At 45.0% G+C, this 21,614-nt stretch overlaps 1 protein-coding gene across 1 annotated transcript in view; it reads right to left on the reverse strand.

Annotated features, from left to right (window-relative positions):
• Positions 1-21,614, reverse strand: part of COLEC12 (collectin subfamily member 12) — a 185,866-nt gene that overhangs the window by 35,087 nt on the left and 129,165 nt on the right. The window contains exon 3 of the mRNA XM_045781968.2: positions 6,309-6,431. Coding sequence (XP_045637924.1) covers positions 6,309-6,431 — 123 coding nt within the window. The remainder of the gene's footprint in view (positions 1-6,308; positions 6,432-21,614) is intronic.

A 21,614-nucleotide genomic window follows, 5' to 3' on the forward strand; every position in this document is an offset into this window, starting at 1 on the left:
GAATATATTTTGTATATTAATTGTGAGGTAATGGAGCCAGTTTATTTTTATTCATCAAGTGTTCCACCCATGCATGACTGAATGAGAAGATTCTTCTGGCTCCCATCAGGAAGCAGAAGTATGCTCCCATGTGTCTGTATGACCCAAAGTGAACCAGCCCTGTGGCTCCTACCACCTTCCCTAGAGAAGCTTGCCATGCTCTCCCCCTCAAGCCTCTAAAGTGTGGCTATAAATGAAATGTGTGCACTGCATGAAATGCTCTTTCTCACCCAAGCCCTTCTGTGGGCCCTTCTTTCTACCTAGAATGTTCTTCCCTGGACTCTTCACCAAGTTAAACCCTATTTGCTCCTCAAGACTCAGCTCATCACTTTCTGTGGGGAATCTTTGGTGCGGTGCATCTTGCAGAATTCTCTTGGCAAGAAGTCCTTTCTCTGCCATAGGACTTACTTCACCGTGTGGTCCTGTCTTGTTTACTCTTAGATCCTCTACGGCAGGAGAATTTGCATTCAGATTCATCTGTAGCTCTCAGTGTGCGGCAGTTAGTAGGTGTTCAGCACGTATTTGTTTATTATGCTGTTGACTTAAGTAAATGAGAGTGTGCCCGCTGGCTACAGTGAAAAACTGGCTGAGCCAGAGGTCATGCAAACAGACATACGAACCACCCCCACCCCGCCAGGGGAAGACTCAGCACTGGCAAGGAGTACAACATCCAGCGGAATTATGACTGCTTTTTTTTTTTAAGTGACTATAGAGACAAGAAACGTATTGTTATAATAATCTATACCTTAGGATTGTTAGATAGGCACGCACATTTGTAAATCCCCAGAAACTCTGAAGAACACAATGTTTCATCTGCATTTTAGCAAAGTTAAACTTGAAAAAAAAATAAAGTATAAAATGTTGATGAGTTAAGATTCAGTGTGGATCCTCAAATCAAAACACATGCCTCAGTCTGTCCTCAAACCACACACAGGATCTTAAGTCCTGCCCTTTTTTCCCCCGGAAGCCGAAGAAACTTCTAAATATGCTGACAGGCAGTCATTTTCTACCCTCTCTAATTTTCCTTCCATTTTAGTTTTTAAACACACAGAACTGTTCACGGACAGAGAATTCAGGTTTGTGTAAAGGGAATAAATACATTTGTTAAAAACAAAACAAAAATCTGTTAGGTTTCTCTTTGGGGCAGCAAGAAAGCTATCTGCCTTGGCCGCAAGTGCTAATGAACTGGTAACACGCACTGGCGCGTGTGCGTCTGTGCTTAAAAATAGGGTCTGGGTCTAAACCTGCAAACTTTGGGGCTGCAAAGCTGGCAGCTTGCTGTTGCATAAAAATACTAGGCTGATGGGCATCCAGAACCAACAGTTGCTGTCATAGCACACAGCATTTTCACTGGTTTTGACTCTTATCAGCTCAAGTTGTCAACCAGGAAAACAGTGGCAGAGCCAGCCTCCCCTACCCTAGAAACTCCCGGTCTGTTGATGCAGACCTCGGTTTGTAGATCCCTCTCCTGTGAGGAAGACGAACATGAACCAGAGAGTTCCTAACAGTCTGTTTTTTCATGGGCTCCCCTTTATTAGAAACTGTTTCTTTCTTTTTTTTTTTAAAGATTTTATTTATTTATTTATTTATTTATTTATTTATTTATTTGACAGACAGCTAGTGAGAAAGGGAACACAAGCAGGGGGAGTGGGAGAGGAAGAAGCAGGCTCCCAGCAGAGGAGCCCGATATGGGGCTCGATCCCAGGACCCCGGGATCACACCCTAGGCCGAAGGCAGATGCTTAACGACTGAGCCACCCAGGCGCCCCTAGAAACTGTTTCCTGACAGAGAATTTTTCTTCAGAGTATCACTGCTTTGGGTATCATACCCAAAGAGTTGGCCCTCTTCGAGTACCCAAAGCCTAATCCTCTAGGATAATCTAATAATAATACCTTTTCTCTAAAAGCATTTTGGTGCCATCCCTGGGCCTGGGCCATTAACCTCCTTCTCCCTTGTCATAATTCCACCCATCCTTTAGGGTCCACTCCAATCTCACCACCCCAACGTGTTAAGCCTTCCCTGACGATTGGATTTTATACCACTAATAATAAGACAATAAGCCAATAATAACAGCAGTAACGACAGCCTCTATTTATCAAGTGCCTACTCTCTGAGAGGCGCACTGCACCATCACCGCAGTTAATCCGCAAAACTGCTGTTTTACAGATGAAGGGATTGAGGCTCAGAGATGTTCAGTAACTTGCCCAGAGTTACACAGCTTGTCAATGACTATGTGAATGGCGGGCCAGGAGAGCTAGTTCCAAAACTAATGCTTTCTCTATAATTCCACATTGCCTCTTATTTAGTATTTCTTTTTCCTCAATATGATTACCTCCCACAAGAGACAGAGCTTACGGTCTAGGCCCTGAAAACAAGGAACAAGGGCGGGGCAAAGAGCTCCTGCCCGGTGCTCACGAGTGTCTGTCCCAGACTGCCTGCGGCACTGAGGGGGAAATGCCCCTGCATCGGTACCTGGGACCTGCGGGCAGACCAACTGTGCTCCCCTGGCATGCAATAAAGACATTTCTACCCTGAAGACTATTTCAGGTTTCATTACAAAAATATAGAAGGTCTGGTTGTCGGGTGTTACCCTGGCTTCCAACAGTAGCCCCCCAGCATGATTTGATGCCCATCTGGAAAGCCTACCGATCCAGCTATCACTGCTACTTTAGCAGAGCTTAGCAGCAAGACAGACATTCTATGACTAGCAATGTTGAGTGAAAGGAGATTCGTCTTGAGAAAGATTCAGATTTCTTTCTTCTTTATCCTAATTCCCTAAAGATGGATCCCCCTGCTGGGCAGGACAGCGGAGTATGGTTTTCCTGTTCAGGGAACATTCTGGAGAAAACATGACCCACTGCACGGAGGATAAAGAGCCCAAGGCAGAGAATGCTCCAAGCTGGAACTGTCCAAGGGCATGGTTTCTGTAAAGCAGCAGACGAGCCTCGGGGTCGCAGCCACTGGACAGCCGTGTGTGGGTGACTCAGCAGTTCCCTGCCTTGTGCAGCAAATTCTCTAGAAGGAACTTCAGTTATATCGTAACTCGTAGTTGTGTAAGTGACATAAAAGGAGAAGTAAAAAACTGTTCTGAGAAAAACAGTATGGAGTTGCCTTTGCCAACTCTGATACATAAAGCAGTTTCTATTTTACTTCCTAACTTCTCCTTCAGAGAAATATCTCCTTTCACTGAATATTCTTTTTCTTCCTTTCTTTTTTGAAATGGAGAAAGTTTCTCTAGACTTCAAAGGGAGACGTGGAAAGGAGAGCTAGGTCTTATCTTTCTGCCTCTTACAGTGTGGGGTCACTAGAATCTTATCAGCAAGAAAGAAGAATCGTTGTACAAGTAAAGAGAAAACACATCTGGAAAACATGCACATTTTGGTTCATTAAGACTATGCTTGGAGATGGGTAGTAAGGAGGGCACGTACTGCATGGTGCACTGGGTGTTATACACAAGTAATGAATCATGGAACTTTACATCAAAAACTAGGGATGTATTGTATGGTGACTAACATAATATAATAAAAAAATATTAAAAAAAAAGACTATGTTTGGAAACCAAAACTGCATGTTGTATTATCTTATATTTGTCAGTAGATGCCTGAAGGACAGGTTAACCTAAATAACCTGGTAAAGGAGGAGAGCCGGTCTGAATTTCCCTTGAAGGAGGGAGAAGGGGTAAGACCATCATCTTGGTCCACTTGTACTTGCTTCCTCAGTGTCTCCCCACTTCATCCTGGACAGATTACACGCACAGAGCAGGACATGCCAATCTTTAGGATTTTAGACTTCTAGGTAGGGCTCTAAGTGGTAGCGATGCCTTCAAAGCAGAATGGCTTAGAGGTCCCTGGACATTGACTGATTGTCTTCACAGAAGTCAGCCCTGATCTACAATCCATCCACCCGTCCATCCATCCTCCCTCCCATTAATTTATCCGGTAACTTAACTTGGTGCCTAATAAGTACCACGAGGCTAGCAGATATAACAAACTAAAGATAGGAGTCTCTTGTCTTCATGGAACTGAGTTTGGGTGGTGAGACAGACAAGCCCATTGGCCATAATGATAGAGTAGGACAGGGGTAAGAGTAAATAAGAGAGTGCTATGGGAACAAACAGGAGGGTCTAACTCAGCTTTCAGGGGCTTCTTGCAGGGTGTGTGTCTAAGTGAGACATGAAGTCCTTTTAGGTGGAGAGCAGAGAAAAGGTGTTCTCGGCAAATGGAACGGCACATGCACAACGTGCCGGAGCTGAGAAGGGCTTTCCAATGTCATAAAAATGGAGGAAATATCTGTACTTGAAAAACAAACAAAGGAAAAAAACCCAACACTTCTCCTTTGGAACTTTCTGTATAATTCTAAAGGCATAAAGATCCTAGATCTTATTTCTTTGCAAAGGTAAAAGTTATAAAGCACCCTATGGTGGTATGCTCTTCAAACCTTTGTCAACTGTCTTTCAGTAGTTAAGTGTTTACTTTCATGATATCATACAGTACTGAACCCTAAAGGTACTTATTAAATGGCTGTTTGATTCCAAGCTTCTCCTTTATCTGGGTTTGCTTGGAAAAGTCTAGGAGAAGTGAGTAGTAACCTAAACAACCTGGTAAAGGAGGAGAGCCAGTCTGAATTACCTGGGACATAAAAGACCCTCCTTTTCCCCACTAGGCTCCCTCCCTCACCCCTTGTCCTGCCTTGCCACAATTTAATAACCTTTCTTAATGCTTACTTTGTTAACCCTAGGTTGGATTAACTCATCACAAATACACTGTATAAAATGACCCGGTAACTTCCCAGATTTCCATTGCTCAAATTCATCAGTCAACACCCTACAGGATGCACATACTTTCCGTGTGTGTGGCCTCGGAGATGGGACTTTCAAGCCTCAACTATACTGAGTATTTTTAACATTTTGCCATTCTACTGGCTATAGCTGTATATATGCAGTTATGAAGAAGCAAGAATCACAAAAATACAGCCACTATCTACTAGGACCAACTACTGGGCAGGTGGGTCAACGACATCATCTTTGCTCATCGCCAACACCTTGAAAAGTGGCATTACTAATTGCCATCGTAAGAAATAGGAAAGGGTATGATTCATACCCAGGTTCCACAGCCATGCGGAGGATTAGCATGACGCCTAGCATGTCAGCAAACATGTAATAAACGTTCACAATTGTATTACAAGTGGCAGAATCAAGAGTGAGCTTGGACCATCTGGCTCCAAAGCCCATTCTCATCTCAAGACATCGGGTTTCCTCAGGAAACCTCTGGACACTGGGAGAGAGGGGAGAGGAGTTAGAGGTTGGAGGGAATTCACTCTGAATCTTTCTCTCCCCAAGGAGAGAAAGTCTATGAGCCAAGAAACAGAGAACGGAACACGTGGGAATTCTCCACTGTTAATCTGTCAGTTCTGAGGGAAGGCAGCCGGGATGGTTGCTGAGTGAAGGTTTTGAAGATCAGCAGCCCCCACATCTGCCTCTTGCTGAAGCCAGACGACATGTCTGTGTCATGTATCTTTGATGGGAAGGCTTCCATGGCTGTTTTCTATAAAAAGGTTTAAGCAGCTCGTGATTCTGAATCCTGACACCTTCTACCTGTGGAGTCTGGAACGGGTGTGGTGGGGGCGGGGATGCGGGAAACCCACTTTGTCTGCAAGTCTGAAGGATTTAGGCAAAAATCTTCCACTGACCTTAAACCAGACACGCTGAAAGAATACCTAACATTCCCATAAAGTACCGTTGGGGTGGCAGTGCTCCCTCTATGTTTAACTTCTGCAGGGCAATATTTTCATGGAGCTTTATAAACAACAGTGGTCACAGTAAATGTGCTGAAGAGGAAAAAAGGGAACTAGCTGCCCAGTCCCTGGGGTGAACTAAGTCGTATCTCTGGAGATCTTGTGTCTGGCTTACCCTCTGTCAGTATAATTTTCCTGTGTGCTGACTCCAGGGTTTCCACACGACCTCTTAGAGATAAGATGAAAAAAGATTGAGGAAGAGGGTGGAGCTAGAAACAGGTAGGAAAACACAACAATGAGGAAAAAATCTTTGTAACTCATAGAGGACCTTTACGATGGTTGAAATGTGTCAAAAGGACTCAGATCCCACAGCTACAGGAATCTCAAGACAACAAAGTTTATGATGTGGCTTACTTTTGCATTTGAGTTGTATTAATGAGATACTCTGTATTTGCAAACATGGGTTTTTTTTTTTTCGTGTTTAAATTAATAAAGGGAAACCTGCTATTTGGAAAGAAAAAGGAAAGAGTACTTACCTTTGTATCCCAAAATGGCTACTGTGATTGTTAGCAAGGCACACAAAATGTATAATAATATGATAGAAAACTTCAGTGCCCAGTTATTTTTACATTTGGTACATTGCGTTCCTTCCTGAATGCCTGTAAGAGAAATCAAATTTTAGTAATAGTAACCAGAGATATCATTTCGAAAAGTATCTTTCTGCATGTTGCTTCAAATACTATGATGAAGAGTAATTTTTACATACGCCTTCCGATAGGATGAGTGGCATTTTAAACATACCTATTCAGCAATATAAGCACTTTATTTCTTTTTTTTTTAAAGATTTTATTTATTTATTCGACAGAGATAGAGACAGCCAGCGAGAGAGGGAACACAAACAGGGGGAGTGGGAGAGGAAGAAGCAGGCTCATAGCGGAAGAGCCTGATGTGGGGCTCGATCCCATAACCCCGGGATCACACCCTGAGCTGAAGGCAGCCACTTAACCGCTGTGCCACCCAGGCGCCCCAACATAAGCACTTTAAATATTGCCATTATGTTGTAGTAATTTAGTGTTGTTGCAGTTAATAATGACTTGGCAATAGCACACAACTTTGTCTCAGAATAATTTCAAATCCATTATAATTAGCATTTCAATAAAAATCTCTACATGACAAAAGATTTTAACCGCCCAAATCGACTTATTTCAGCTCTTATTGGACCTATAGCAATTCAAACACAACCAACCAAAAAAAGTACGAACTGTCCCTTGATGTTTGTTTCAGTGGTATGCTTGACCTAGCTCCTATTGGCTTACAAGAGTCAACTGTTAAATTTGTGGGAATTTGGGGAGCTGGTTGTTAAACTGTTGGAAGCTTGATATCAGCCCTGGAGGGAGTATTTACACCATGGAAATTGGCAACCACCACAAATTGTGACCTTCTCCCCCCCACCCCCAACACACACTGTTTTACCCTATCACTGGCCGTAACGCACGATAACCTACAGCAGAAAATATAGGTAATTTTATGATTAAAATGTTCAATATATAACCATTCTTGTATATTATATATATATTATACTATATATATATATATATATATATACAGAAAACAGATGCTGACCGTTATTTAAGTTATCACAGTGATTTGACTAACAACTAGGAAACTAAATAAAACCCCTACATTTTTGATGAGAGGAGGTAAATTTTGACTGCTCACTGTTCAACTTTTTGAAAAACAGTCTAGTCTCAGTGGTAAACCACCGTCACTTCTGCAAGTAACTCCAGAAACTAACCTATAAAAAGGGAACTTTCCATCAGATTGATTAGAAACCCAGAAGACAAAGACTGTGGACATTTTAATGTGAAAATCACATTGAAAGGAATATCGGGAGATCCCTTGTTTTCCTATGTGCATCTTACTAATAGCGTCTCACAGGAGCAACAGCACATAAAGGGCCGATCTCCTATAATTGTGCTCAATAACTTTTGATGGGTAAGTCGTGAGGATTAAGCTACAGCCAAAGTTCCCCCCTTTTGGTTTGTAATTTTACGCATGGTGCCCTTCTTCAGTGAAAAGAATTCTTCAGCTGTATTTAATGCAAAATGATGAGAGAAACAGCATAGAACAATGACTCCAATTTAACTTTCAGGGTTTAACCAAAGCCTCCGGTGTTCTGCGCTGCAGACTCAAGGGGAGGGGGTCCAATCCATCTGTTCCATGACTTAGAGCAGGGATTCTCAAACTCTGGGGTGCATTGGACTTGTCAGAACAAAGCCCTTCTAATTCAGGAGGTCTGAGAAGGTGCCTGAGAATTTGGATTTCTAACAAGTTCCCAGGGGATGCAGACACTGCTAGTCTAGCCGCCATGCTTTAGAACAGCGCTTCTCAAACTGGAAAGTGCTTATAAAACACACTGTCAAATGCAGATTTCTGATTTAGTCGGTCTGAGGTAGGAGCTAAGATTCTGCTTTTCTCCCAAGGTCCAGAAGATGCTTAATTACAGAAACATTTTGAGGAGCTAAGGCTTATGGAGAAGATGGTCATGCTGGATCAACGTTTGGTTATCCAACCCTTGAAGGTGAAGCTGTAAATCGGACTCAGAGACCAAGAGTAAATCAACTTCTCTGTATCAGTTTTCCCATTCTTTTACTCTGTTTCCTTTCCATCCTCCTCTAATTGCCCCCCTGGATGTCTCAGCACCACCTCTCCTGTCCAGCACTGACCTCGGTACCATCCCCGCCAAATCAGAACTCCAACTTCCACCGATGTCCATGTTTCCATCCGACCTAAATACTACACTATCCCAATCCCCCACTCAAAGACTCCTTCGAGTCTTCTCTCATATTCTTTAATTCGCTCAGTGGCCAGGCCCTGCTAATCTTCCCATGGGACATTTTTATCATGATCATCTCATCTGTAGGTTATTGCTGTTCATTTACGGCCTACACTGTACCAGACGCTGAGCTAGGTGCTTTCCACACGGCACCTTTATTCGTAACCACCTTTCAAGGAGGCATGGTAGTGACAGCTGAGATGACATCCCATAGACACCACAGGCAGGATTCAAACTCAGGTCTGTCCGACTTTAAGCACCACACTCTCTCCACTTTGCCACGGTGCCTCTCCCTGGTCATCCCTTCCTGTCCACTTCACTGCTGTGAGACCCTTTCATCGCAGTGGGAGCTTCCTCTTCCACTCCCACTGGAATCCAGGCTCACCCTGTACCAGATACTGCTATCCTCACGACAGTGCCAAAGAGAAAAAAACAAAAACACTCCAACGCCTCCTCCTTACATAAAGGATGAACACACACACACACACACACACACACACACACGCACACACCCATCAGCTCTTAGACTCTGTCCCATCTGGCAGCTTAAAATGAAACAAAGACCCCTTACATCAGTCAGAGTGAAAATATTTTGGAACTGGGAGAGGGGGGAAGTGTCAGCAGACCCACAAACAAGCCACACCTCATATCCAGAACCCATAAACTTGCTTTGGTGGCAGCTGTAAGCAAAGAAGGGTGATAGACACAGTGATGTTGGACTGACCTCCCTTGGAAAGACTGGATGACGCTTTTGTGGCTTAAGGGGGGGGGGGTTCATTCCTTTTGGATTTTAGGACAGTGGTGGGTGATTCCTTGCATTCCATGAGCAGAGACACAGAAGATTTGGTCATAGGGGAGGTTAGGGGAGACAAGAGAATCTGGGGTGAGAAAGTTGCTTAGAGGTCATCTGGTCAAGCGTCACTGTGTTAGTGATGGAGAAAGTGAGGTCAGCGAGGCAAAGCAAATCCGAAGCCACGCGTCCACACCCTCCGGGCGTGGGTCCTTCCCTCCCGCTCTGCCCATCGTGGGTGCTGCTGCTGTTTGCCGCCAGCCGTCTTGGGCATGTAGTCCTCATGCGGACTGCTCCCAGACCGTTGTCCCTGGCTCAGATGCCAAGAGCAGGGTCTCTTCCTCACGATGTGCCTTTCTCACTGCTGACTGTATCAAGCATTTAATCAACATCAGACGGCACCGCCTCGCCCCCCTTTCCACTTGACACACGTTCTGTGGCTTGTTTTTTCTCTCCCCAGAGACTTATTTTTAATAAGAATTCTGTTTTATCTTTTCCTCTCTGCCCTCCGCTGGGAGGACATCTGGCCAAACATACAGATGCCTACTACAAAGAGACCCTGCTGGCTCACGAAGCTGGGGGACCCCCTCCTCCTTGAACCTAGATGGTCACAAAAAAACAGTCAAGAGAGATATCCCCCTGTTACCAGCCTTTGGACTGTTTGTTTTCTCAGCATTACTTTCCAGAGACTGGGGGCTTTGTTCCCGCTGGAGGGGCTGGGGGTGGTGGGAAGGGCAAGGGCAGAGTGCTGCAGATAAGACATTCTAGCTCAGGAAGTGAAGCAGTCTTGCCCCTTACCACCGGGAGACTCAGCGTATCAAAAATCCTGGCCCAAGTAGCACATTTGTAATTCAGCACGCCACAGACAGAACGCGCCTGAAGGATCCATGCTTTTCCATTGGTTATCCCTCTTAAACTATCCCTCTTAAACTTGATTCTTGGCTCATTCTTGGCTCATTTTCCAGTGTCCAAGTCTTCATTATGCAAAAAAAAAAAAATAAGTTGGGGGGGGGTCACTGAAATCAGAATCACTCTGGTTAACTCCTTGAGTATTCCACAGAAGTTTAGAATAGGCTGACAATTTGGTCCCCAGGGCCCAAACTCAAAGTTCCCTGGGTCGCCCTGTTTCCAATAACACATGTTTAGAGTAAGAAGAGTGGGGGCCGGGTGGGGCCGCCAATCAGGGGGTGGTGGTTAGCTAGTTGGAGAGAATAATTGAAACACTGCAGGAATGACACTGCGAAGGACCAGAAGAATTCACCAGCAGAGAATTCCTTTCTGCTGTGGTTCTCCATAAAGAGCCCTCCCAAGTGCTGCGGTCCAGGCTCCAATCCAGTCTTTTTCCAATCTTTTTGGAGAACAAAAGAGTCTCCTTCATTCACTATCATATTTTTCTACCATCACCGAAGGGTGGCTTGTCTTTTGAAATGGGCTCATGCTGATCAATCCCCTTTCCTGTCAGGTAAAGCCTGGCACTCTGGGCAAGTGTGGGACATTCCTGGTCTGTCTTAATTATCACAAGTGTCTACAGAGCTCGGTGGTGTTGCCGTAAAGATCATGTTACCAGAGAGAAGCTTCAAAAAGCTGGTGGATTGCAAAATCCAGAAAACCACAGGTTTTGATCTGAGATTTGCAGTGACCTTTTCATGTGGTTTTTTTATAGTTATTAATCTACTGCCTAGTGGCATATATTCCCATAAGCCCGTAAGAATGATTTGGCTCTAACAGTAAAACTGATGATTCAAATAAATTCCTATAATTAAAATGCCCCCAAAAGCAACAAAACAGTAAGAGTTAACATCCTGGTTAGTTATTTGGATGTTACGTAACATCACTAGAACAAAAGTTACATCCATAAAACATTTTATCCCACAAATAATTAATTTTTCCTTATTATAAAGGCCATTTACTAAATGACAGAATGTGGATTTCATTAGCAACAATTTTTTTTATTAATGAGTAATTTAGTTCCCAAATATAAATCTCAGCCCTGGACACCTTATTATGCCCAGTTTCCTAAACGATGTGGAGAAGCATGAAAACAGAAGCAGGACAAGACTCGGGAATGAAATAACTTTCTGCACAAAAAAATGAAGCCTCATAGCATCCCTGTAATTCATAAGTGTATCCAAACCAGGGAAATTATTTAGAAGAGAGTTTTAGGAGTCTGAAATCTTCAGCACTCATTCTGAGCTTACATTAATATTCTGCAGTCAACAAGGGTATAGTTTTTTTTTTTTCATTAGAGTATTTATATACGGCAGTCAGTTCTGGTTTGGGTTTAATGTTAAGAGTATGTATTATTTGTTTGAAATTTATCATTTATACCCTGCCTACTAAAAAAGAATTATAGGCAAAAGCCACATATAACGAGCCACTCAGAATACATAGCATCTGCCAGAATATATGGTGTCTCAACAGAGCACCCTTATTTTCTCTTTGTGGTTTTTATAAGAAGAAATCCTTTATTGCATGAACTGTACACAAATGCTTTCAATTCTGAGGGAAGGAATCCTCGCTCGTCGGGGAGCTCAAGCATCACATTTCCAACATTTGTCTCTCCTCGCTGGCCCCCTTCCTCTTGGCTCTATTCCTATTCATTTTATTCTGGGGACACAGCGTGAACTGTCAACAATCCTGATGATACGTATCAGCAGCCCTGACTACTTCATTATCTGGCACTACCAAACAATGTCCTTCTGTGATTAGGCACTGGATCTTTTAATGAAAAGGACTTATGGAGATGCAGCTCCAGCTCGGCCATCAGAGTCTGCTGTATAATGGAGCCAGGCACGTACACTGCACAGGTCTTTGGAAGGCAGCCACTGGACCTTTGTTGAGTGGGTGCGAGCTGGCCATCGCCGCTAATGCAAGGAGGAAATGTGGAGGATGGCTGCTATTCCTGAGGCCCTGACAGGTGCCAGGCACCCTCTCCTGGTTATTTACAATGCCTTTAATGATTCTGCAGAGTAGGAATTCTGGCCCTAACGTTACAGGGTTTAGGAAAGTGCCTGTCGAAGAGGTTGACTCTCCAAGCCAGTAAGTGGCTGAGCTGTAAGATGAACCTGGGGTTATCACATGCTGCTTCTCCAAGCTTACTGACTTCCAGAAGTGGAAAGCAAAACAAAGCAAGATTAAGGATGCCTAACAAGATAAACTGTAGAAAGCTGACAGGTTAGACTTCTAGAAGTATTCTGTCAAAGTAAAGGGGTGCAGAAACATCTTTTCAAACAAAAATAGAAGATGCCTTTCTCAGAAATGAGCACTAAAATTCAGTCTCCAGTGAGTTAACTATTATAGGCCTGGGGCTTCCACAGGCTGTAATTTCTATTCTGTGGTGACATACTGAGTAGCAAGTTAATTCCACCCTAAATAAATGCTCATTATCTCTGTGAGAGGTCAGGGTTGTCCTGGAGGTTGGCTGGTAGGGTCTGTTAGCCCTTCAGGGGAATCATCCCCCAATGGTGATGGAATTTTTGGAATGAGGTGAGCTGGGAAGAGAAGATAGCTTTATAATTTCAAGGCAAACTATGAGACATGCAGGGGGCTTGCACGGTTTAATCCATGGCAATTCTCCACTGCCATAGGGAGCTCCAGGTGGCTCAAAGTAGATTCCAAGATGCACACCAGCTAGCATCCTCCAACCATGCAGATTTAAAGAACCTCAGGGCTAAGAGGAGAATCTGCTGTCATGATGGCCAACATCCACCTTACAGTGAGGAAACTACAGTCCACTGTCTGCCCCACTCACACATGAGCCAGTCCGGGCTTTAGGCTTCAGGGTTCACGATTCGCCCCTAGAATTCTAATGTAGGTCCCCAAACCCTGCCCATATCACCATGCTTCTTCCTTATTACATCCCATTATTCATTTATTAAGAAGTAAGTATGGCGGGGTGCCTGGTGGCTCAGTTGGTTAAGTGTCTGCCTTTGGCTTGGGTCATGGTCCCAGGGTTCTGGAATCAAGCCCCGCATCGGTCTCCCTGCTTGATGGGGAGCCTGCTTCTCCCTCTCACTCTGTTGCTCTCTCTGCTTGTGCTCTCTCACTCTCTGTCAAAATAAATAAATAAAATTAAAAAAAAAAAAAAAGAAAGAAGTATGGAGCACCTACTATGTACCAGGCCCTGGGTATAATGGTCAATGAAACAGACAACAATCTTGGCCCCTATGGAACTTATACTTCAGTAGGAGGCTACGGTAAGGTGTTAGGAGGTGATAAACACCTTGCAGAAAAATTAAGTCAGGAATGGGCAAAGGGCATGTGGGAGAGGAGGGGGACAGCAACTTAAACAGGGTGGTCAGAGAAGGCTTCAGAGAGTAACACAGAAGCAAGAGCGTGGGGAGTGTGTGAAATAGCCCCAGGGTCCTGCACGGAACTCCTGCTGCACGCCCCAAAGATCTGCTTGTTTCTTCTCCAGGTCTTGAGATTTGCCCTCCTTCTCCCCACACTTTTCCTCTCCAGGAAATGACTACTTTTGAAACCTTTAGTTGCATCTCTCCTCCTCAATGAATCCTTTCCTAAAATCAGCCCCACCCCAAGCCCAGCTGGGCCTGAACCCCTTTAGTACCTGTGTGGTTCACACTGCATAAATCCACGCGCACGAGTGTTTTTCAAGGCCACCCTCCTGTTTGTGTGGGAATTTCATTTCTCTGAGCTATTCCTTTGCATCTCTCTAAACACACTAGGTGGTTCTCTAGAACTCCACACGGCAAGCAGTTTAACACGTCCGTGACTGCGGCGTGGATCCTGGCAGTGGGAACCTCAGGCTCTGTCACTCCCTCAGGGACCGTCTCACACACGTTGGAAGCAGCACGCTTCCCCCAGCTCTCAGGTGCCGGGACCTCACGACCTTCCCTCCCACCTTTGTGTCCAGCTTTCTAGGTGACTAGTGACATGCCGATCTGTCTTGTTGGCCGGGAGGGTAGCCGTCCTGGGAGAGCATTCAGCTCAAAGGCCTGACAGTCAAAATGCAGACACTCTGGGGGAACCCCTGTCCTCCCAAACAATCAGCCTGAAAGGAAGAGTTTTCTGTTCACTGCAAGAGATGGGGAGTGCCCTGGCGTTTACTAACCGAAGGAACGCAAAGCATTCTTTATTTTTTATTTTTTTTATTTTAATGTTTTTTTATTATATTACGTTAGTCACCATACAGTACATCCCTGGTTTCTGATGTGAAGTTCGATGATTCATTAGTTGCGTATAACACCCAGTGCACCATGCAAAACGTGCCTTCCTTACTACCCCTCACCAGCCTATCCCATTCCCCCACCCCCTCTCCCGTCTGAATATTACTCAGCTATCAGAAAGAACGAGTTCGCAAAGCATTCTTTAAGACCCCGGCCCAGCCCGAAAGGAACCCCGAGATCGGAAGCAGCAGGGCAGCATGCCTACGCTTTCTGTCCCTTGGCACCCACGAAACTAAATCCGACAGGGCAGAGATGAGAAATGTAAACCCACAATGCACCATCTGCCTTGAGTGTTGTTTCTTTAAAAAGTGTTATTTCGGGGGCAGCTGAGGAGCTAATATCAGGGTGATGGGAACCCTGCTGAGCCGGGGGGGGGCAAGTCTCAGTTAATGATAGCGTGTTTGCTGTTTATCACTGAAGCAGTGTTGGGGCATGTGGAAATTATGCTGTGCAGCAGGTGCTGGCATAAAAAAGCCTAATCCGCGCTCTCTCGCATACCTACTTGATTTCTTTAAACCAGCAGAAACTAGTGTTTTGATGGGGAAAAGAAAAGGGCCTCCGTGTAAATGAAAATACCAATCAGCCTGACAGACATTCCTCATTCCTTTATGAATATGTGTTTTTTACTTTCTTCAAGCGAAGACTATAGTTGAGGACACTTAAATTAAGGGAAAAGTGAGCCAAGACAGAGCAACAGATTTTACTGTCGGTGTTTTAAGTAGTTATCTGCTCTGCACTGAATGTAGCCTCAGTTCCGAACTGTGATGAGAAATGAGTCAATCAACTTGAAGTGACCCAAATGAGGAAACGTTGGCAAATAAATAATGAGGGAAATGGGAGGGATCTATTTTAGAGGTTACAGCCCAGCAGTGAGAGGAGTGGGGTCCCCAGGTTCAGTGAAGAGCTTCCCGTTCACCAGCTCGTTATTCATACTTGCTATCAACTGTGGACAAAGGACAGAGAGAAGAAGAAATGTTTCCATGGGGCAGGCAGCTACGGTTGTAGAGGTCAAAGGAATATAAAAATGGAAACCCGATACACAAAAAAGAAGGCAAGTAACCAAATTATAATCAAATATAAAGTAAATGGGAAAATGTATGCTTTTTAAATTTTCCATGACTTTGTAAAGAATTCATAGAGGACAGAGTTAAATTTAGAAAATGCTCTAAAACTGAAATAACTAGATTAAAAAAACGGATAAATGCACATATTTGTATACACACATGCAGCCAAACAAAGTGCTTTCCATGACAGTGGATAGAGAGGCTTCAAAAATGGATTTCTAAGTCAAAACTCAAATTCACAATTTCCCATAGATTCCTCCGGGGTGTGCTGGAGCCAACTGATGCTGACTGGGGAGAACCAGGGGTTTACATCTCTTCACAACTCCATGTTCATGAGTTTCCATTGGCGGCTTGGAATTGGTCGTACTGGGAGTATTTACACCAAAGAAATGAGCAAATGCTACAGAATCGGGGCTTTGCCTCCTGGAGGGCTGGTTGTTCAACATTTGTTGGCTGCAACCTGCTGCAACTGCTCCATCACTTTTAAACAAACCAAACTGCTCTGTCTGTACAGGAAACCACTTGAGAAGTCCAGGATCACGGGACAGGGGGAGGGTTATATGGGACCTTTGTTCCTTTTCTCTCCCTCCAGGGTACAGAGATCATACAGGCATTCTTATTAGTGATATTTGTGCACATTAGACGTTGTGAATTCAAAACTTCCATGGCTACTTAATACATTTCAAATTCATGATCTCTGCAGGGGTGATCATCTTAGATTCCCAGCGAAACCGACAATGTTCAGGGTTCAGTTCCCACGTGTCTGTTAACTTCATACCACGGATACAGGTTTGACTTAACTCTGACCAACCACCCTGCAAGTGAATTTCCCTCTCGCTCGGGAGATGATGTACAGAAGGACTGACGTGATCTGTTGCCCACATGCGGTGAGTGTAGCAAAGGTGACGAGGTGGAGCACAGAGGAACCAGCCTAAGGACAGGCAGCGGTAGAGGACACACGCAGATTCAGAGGAAGGAATCACCAGAGAGGAAGGGATTTCAAATGAGAAGCCTCAGTTTGGAAGATATTCTCTTTGGCTCCTACAATCATGCAGGAATTAAAACCCCAGCTGCCAGACAGAAAAAATCCAAGAGTCCAAAGGAGCACGAGGCCTCTGTACATTCATGCGATACACATACATCTGACAGCAACAACCAGACCCGGAGACAGAAACAGGAAACCATCAGAAATACACCAGCTGAACTGCCAACAGCAGAGGCGAAATACCTTTGGAACATGACCTCTTGTAGCAGAGAGCTGCACAATTTGGTCCAGGCCACGTGAGCTCTGGTCCGTTATTCAATGGTGATCCAAGATACAGAAAATATATACACAATTTCACCAATACGATCTTCTTAGTTCATAAAATCACCTAATTGTATTTCATGCTCGAAGAAACGCATCTTATTGCCCAAATGGCCAAACAGCTTCTATCAATTCGATCTGTAAACTGGTTAAACAGGTGGAAAGAAAAGGCTTAGGACAAGTTCTTAACAATGTCGTCCAACCCACACTTAGCTCTGGGTTTTTCTCCATTACCCCAGTAAATACGGAATTTGAAATCTGTGTCAGAATCACCCACTAGGGAATCATTCATGTATTTCATTTCTAATTTGTAGCATATATTTGTTTACATCAATTCCTCCTAAGCTGTATATAGTTTAGAACATAGTGTGAGTTGTTTATTATTCTTTAAAATATCCTGTGGTTCCTTCCAGTTAAGAAGTATTTGTCTTTATTTTTTTTTTAAGGTTTTGTTTATTTGAAAGAGAAAGAGAGAGAGAGCGCGTGCGAGGACATGAGCAGGGGGAGCCGCAGAGGGAGAGGGAGAAGCAGGCTCCCCGCTGAGCAGGGAGCCTGATGCCGGACTTGATCTCAGGATCCCGGGATCATGACCTGAGCTGAAAGCAGATGCTTAACCAACTGAGCCAGTCAGGTGCCCCAAGAAGTATTTGCTTGAATGGCCACTACACAGTGGCATGCCAGGGATGGGCTCGGCTCAGCAGACTGAGGACACACACCCCTTCTAGAACAGGGCCCAAAGCAGGGCTCTTCGAAGCTTCCTGGGGCAGCAAAACTTCCCCAGGAAGTCTTAGAAGGGTTGGAAAAGCGCTCATCCCACGGCTGACAGGCCGGCAGTGTGATCTTGCAAATCGAGACAGTGCTATTTCGTTACTTCCACATCATGCATGGCCCTGCGAGGAACTAAAAAAGAAGGATTCAGTGATTCACAAGGCATCCACTCCTAAATGATGAATAAAACCAAGTCTGGACTTAATAAGCCCAGCTACCAGGCAATGTTCCTTCCTGCCAGAAAGCGGTTGTGTTACAGCAGCAAAGCTAGTAAAGACAACAACGACCTGTAAAATACAGTCTACCGGTTGCCCTGAAACAATCTGTCACTTTATACAGCACTTAGGGGAAACAACACCTAATAAACAACACCTAGTAAAGCACAGGAACATACACTACAGTAAAGGGAAAAATCCCACTTACAGCTGTGGTTATGACAGTGCTTATAAAATTAGAAGCACTAATTTACTAGGGTATACAGAGCCCCCAATGCCTGTGTGATTGTAGATTTACTCAATTGTATCTATGGCACTGCAGCATAGAAGCAAATCTTCTTGGCTTTGAGCTTGGTGGGCAGATCCGACGGTTTCCACTCTTGCTCACTTCCCAGACAGACATCACGAGTGGGCACAAATCACCTATGAGAAATGTGCATTCAAGTGGGGCCGGGAGAGGCAGGGGCTCAGGGAGGGCTCCTTCTTTCTAAGGCTTCAGCTGTATGGGCCTCGGGGAGAATGGAAAGGCTCTCAGAGCAGGGGAGAGAAATAACCCCCCCCCCAATTTTTTTTTATTGGAAGAGCAAAGATTTGTGATTATCTAGAAATAACAGAAGAAAGGGGAGAGCTGTGGCAACAGGGAGAGGAAAATAAGCAACAACAGGTCTTGGGAAAGACTCTATAAGGAAGGTTGTCACCACTGAGTCCTCTATGTCCCAACCAGCCGGGAGACCCTGAGGTGCAATGTCTGCGCCTCACGCACGGGGCACAGAGAAGACATAGATTATTTCTGTTGACAAAGAACAGCGGGTTCCAGAGATTAAAGAGAAAGGAAAGTAGCGCACGAAACGAGTCGTGTAAAATTGCTTGGACGTCGAGGACACGATCGAGCAAGCCCGTGAGGTACAGAAGCGAGTACCGACGCAGCTCCCGCTGTTACGATGCGGGGATTCTTATTTGCCAAATGGCCAGTACTAAGGCTTTGGCTCTAGCTGCGCACCTGGTCCTCGGAGCAGGGTGAGACCTCGGCTTCCACTCAACTCCCGCCCACCCCACCCCACCGACCCCGTGGCCACGTGCCCTCCTGTGCCCCCAAACTGGGGCCCAACACGGTGGCTCGGCACACGCGGCAGGCACTGCCCATCTGGGGTGCTAGGTCGCGACAAAGGAAGTGTTCCCTCCCGGTAGATGCAATTCAGACTTCTTCCTCAACCTCAGTGCCTCTCCCTCCTCCCGCCCTCATGAGACAAAAATAGGTCATAAATCGGAGAGACCACACCGACTTGCCTTATTTTTACCACGCTATCTCGTTTCTAGCAAGTCAAGCACCACGGTTCGGAAGTCCCCGCGCCACCGCTGGGAGCAGATCAGTGCAACCCTCGAATTCCTGCAGGAGTGGGTGCAACATGGTTTCCCCGCGGTATCATTCTGTGGGGCGCACCCGACGCCGGGGGATGCAGGCCGTGCCTCAAACCGCTTGCTGCCAAGGGGACACGTAACGTTGTGACACAGGGAGGGTACTGATTCCTCACGCCCAGGGGATCCAGGTTTGGGCCTGATCTTCCGGCAGGAAAAGGCTCTGGGCAAACAGGTTAAACCTCCGCCCATCTTTTCAGGAAACAGAGAGGACAGCTCTGTAGCAAAAGATAATGAAACCCTCTAGGAGACCGGTACTGCTAAACGAATTAGACAGAGGCCATCGGACCGAGGTGGCTCTCTGTCCTGGCAGCCTATATAAGCAAACCAAAACCGAAGTCTGTAAAGGCCTCTAGGTTACAGCATCGAAACCTAAGAACAGCCAGTCACAAACAGCCAACTAGGCTTAAGCGTTAGCTAATCAATGAATTTCCTCTCCTTGCTACGGGGCACCTTCTCTACAGAAGTCTCTCCCCTGGCTCCTGTTGGTGGAGCCCTTCTAACTACTTCTGGTTTGACGCTGCCCCAATGTGAACAGATGTTTGCTTTAACTCTCAAAATTCTTAATATGCCTCAGTTTATCTTCTAACAGTATATTCGAGTTAGGAACAGAGGCTAGGGCTCCCCTGTGGCCAGGACAAAACCGAACCATTGCCCGTGTTGGTTGACAGAAACACAGACTGAACCCGTAGTAAATGTCCTTTCATAGTTTTCCTTTTAAAATTTCCATTTGATCAAAAATGTGAAATTTCTATGCAATTAAAGAACAAAATAAACAGACACCAGTTTCATAATTTGTATGGCAGATCTTTTCTACTTATCAAATATGAGCTTATCATATCTGATCATGTTTCTGATGGCCCCACTTCTTCCCCTCCACAGCGATAAATCGGGGGGCCTGTGGACGCTTCTGACCCTGATGTGAGAGGCAGACATCACTTTAGTCAGTGAGACTAAACAGTGGGGGAAGGGGCAGTGTGGACATATGGAAACAGATTCAGACAGGACCAGAGCTATTTCCTTAGCCGCAATGATGAAGGGTTTTTACCAGTTCCTTTAGTGAGGAGGAACTGGAACCTGATATCAAAACCCACTGTATGTCCTTTATAGTTTATTGTATATAATTACGTACCATAAACTGTGCGGGGTTTGCATTCCAGGGCGTGGGATCAGTCATTCTCAACAAATCCTTTTGTTGACTTCTCTAAGTCCCGGCTAAGAACCCCTTGAGGGCTTCTCTGAACTGGGCCTGTGGACTAATGTGCCCCGGGGGGAAGCAGCGACCCACCGAATTCCGCCTTCAGGTACGTCTGCCGAGGAGCCCCGACCAACAGGCACGCCAGGTGCACGCCCTGCCTCAAGCACCAGAACGTGTCTGCATGTGCCAGCACGACTGGAGGAACATCTGTTTCTAGCACTGACTGCTGCAAAGTCACTATGCTTCCCTGTTAAGTTGTTCCCTTTGTTCCCCTTTGCAGCTGGGACCTCATCTTGTGTGTGAGACCTGTTCCACGAAGGACCCCAGGGGATTGGGGGGGGGTGCTTCCAAATACCTAAGGCCTAGGTTGTTGTTTTAAACTATTTGACTCATGTGCATGGCTGTAAAGCATTGCTAAAATTGGAGGTGTTTCAAAGGCAATGAGGAGCATATGAGAATAAGTGATCTAATACAGCCGGTGAATTCCTAGCAGTTTAGTCACTGAGCAAGGAGGCAAAACAGACCCCGTGTGATAGCACACCTGATGTCCTCAAAAATACACTGCATGACTTCTAAGAGACCACAATTTATCTTTCTATCTTGGAGACCCTACAAGTAATATTTGTTAAATAGAGATATTATAGATTCTTAATATTAGGAAACTAGACCCCTTTTTGAAATGTGTATACTGTCACATGCTTGCAGACAGGTTAATGCACTAGCATATTCAAGGTTGCAAATATGGCCTGCAATTGTGATGAAGCCATTCAAGGAACAAGCAACATGAAAGTCATGACCTCTCCCCAGAAAAATCCACCTAGACATATATTTGGACTTTACTTCAGGAGATCTCTGGGCTCTAGAAGCCACCCATACCTAAGGCTTAGAATCTGTGATGCCTGGCCCCTCACAGGAATATCAGGATATCATAATCTTTCCCAAAGGAATTTATAGGTGCTAAAGAGTTCTCGGTCACACTGAGGGAGCAAGTCCATTGACAAACATGACCTTCTTCATCCTTGCTCTCCATTGGTTCTCTTGGTTGCCTGGCCAAAGCAATATT

Source organism: Ursus americanus, chromosome 19 (genome assembly GCF_024610735.1).
Source record: "Ursus americanus isolate L20-20 chromosome 19, mUrsAme1.1.p, whole genome shotgun sequence".
Taxonomy (NCBI): domain Eukaryota; kingdom Metazoa; phylum Chordata; class Mammalia; order Carnivora; family Ursidae; genus Ursus; species Ursus americanus.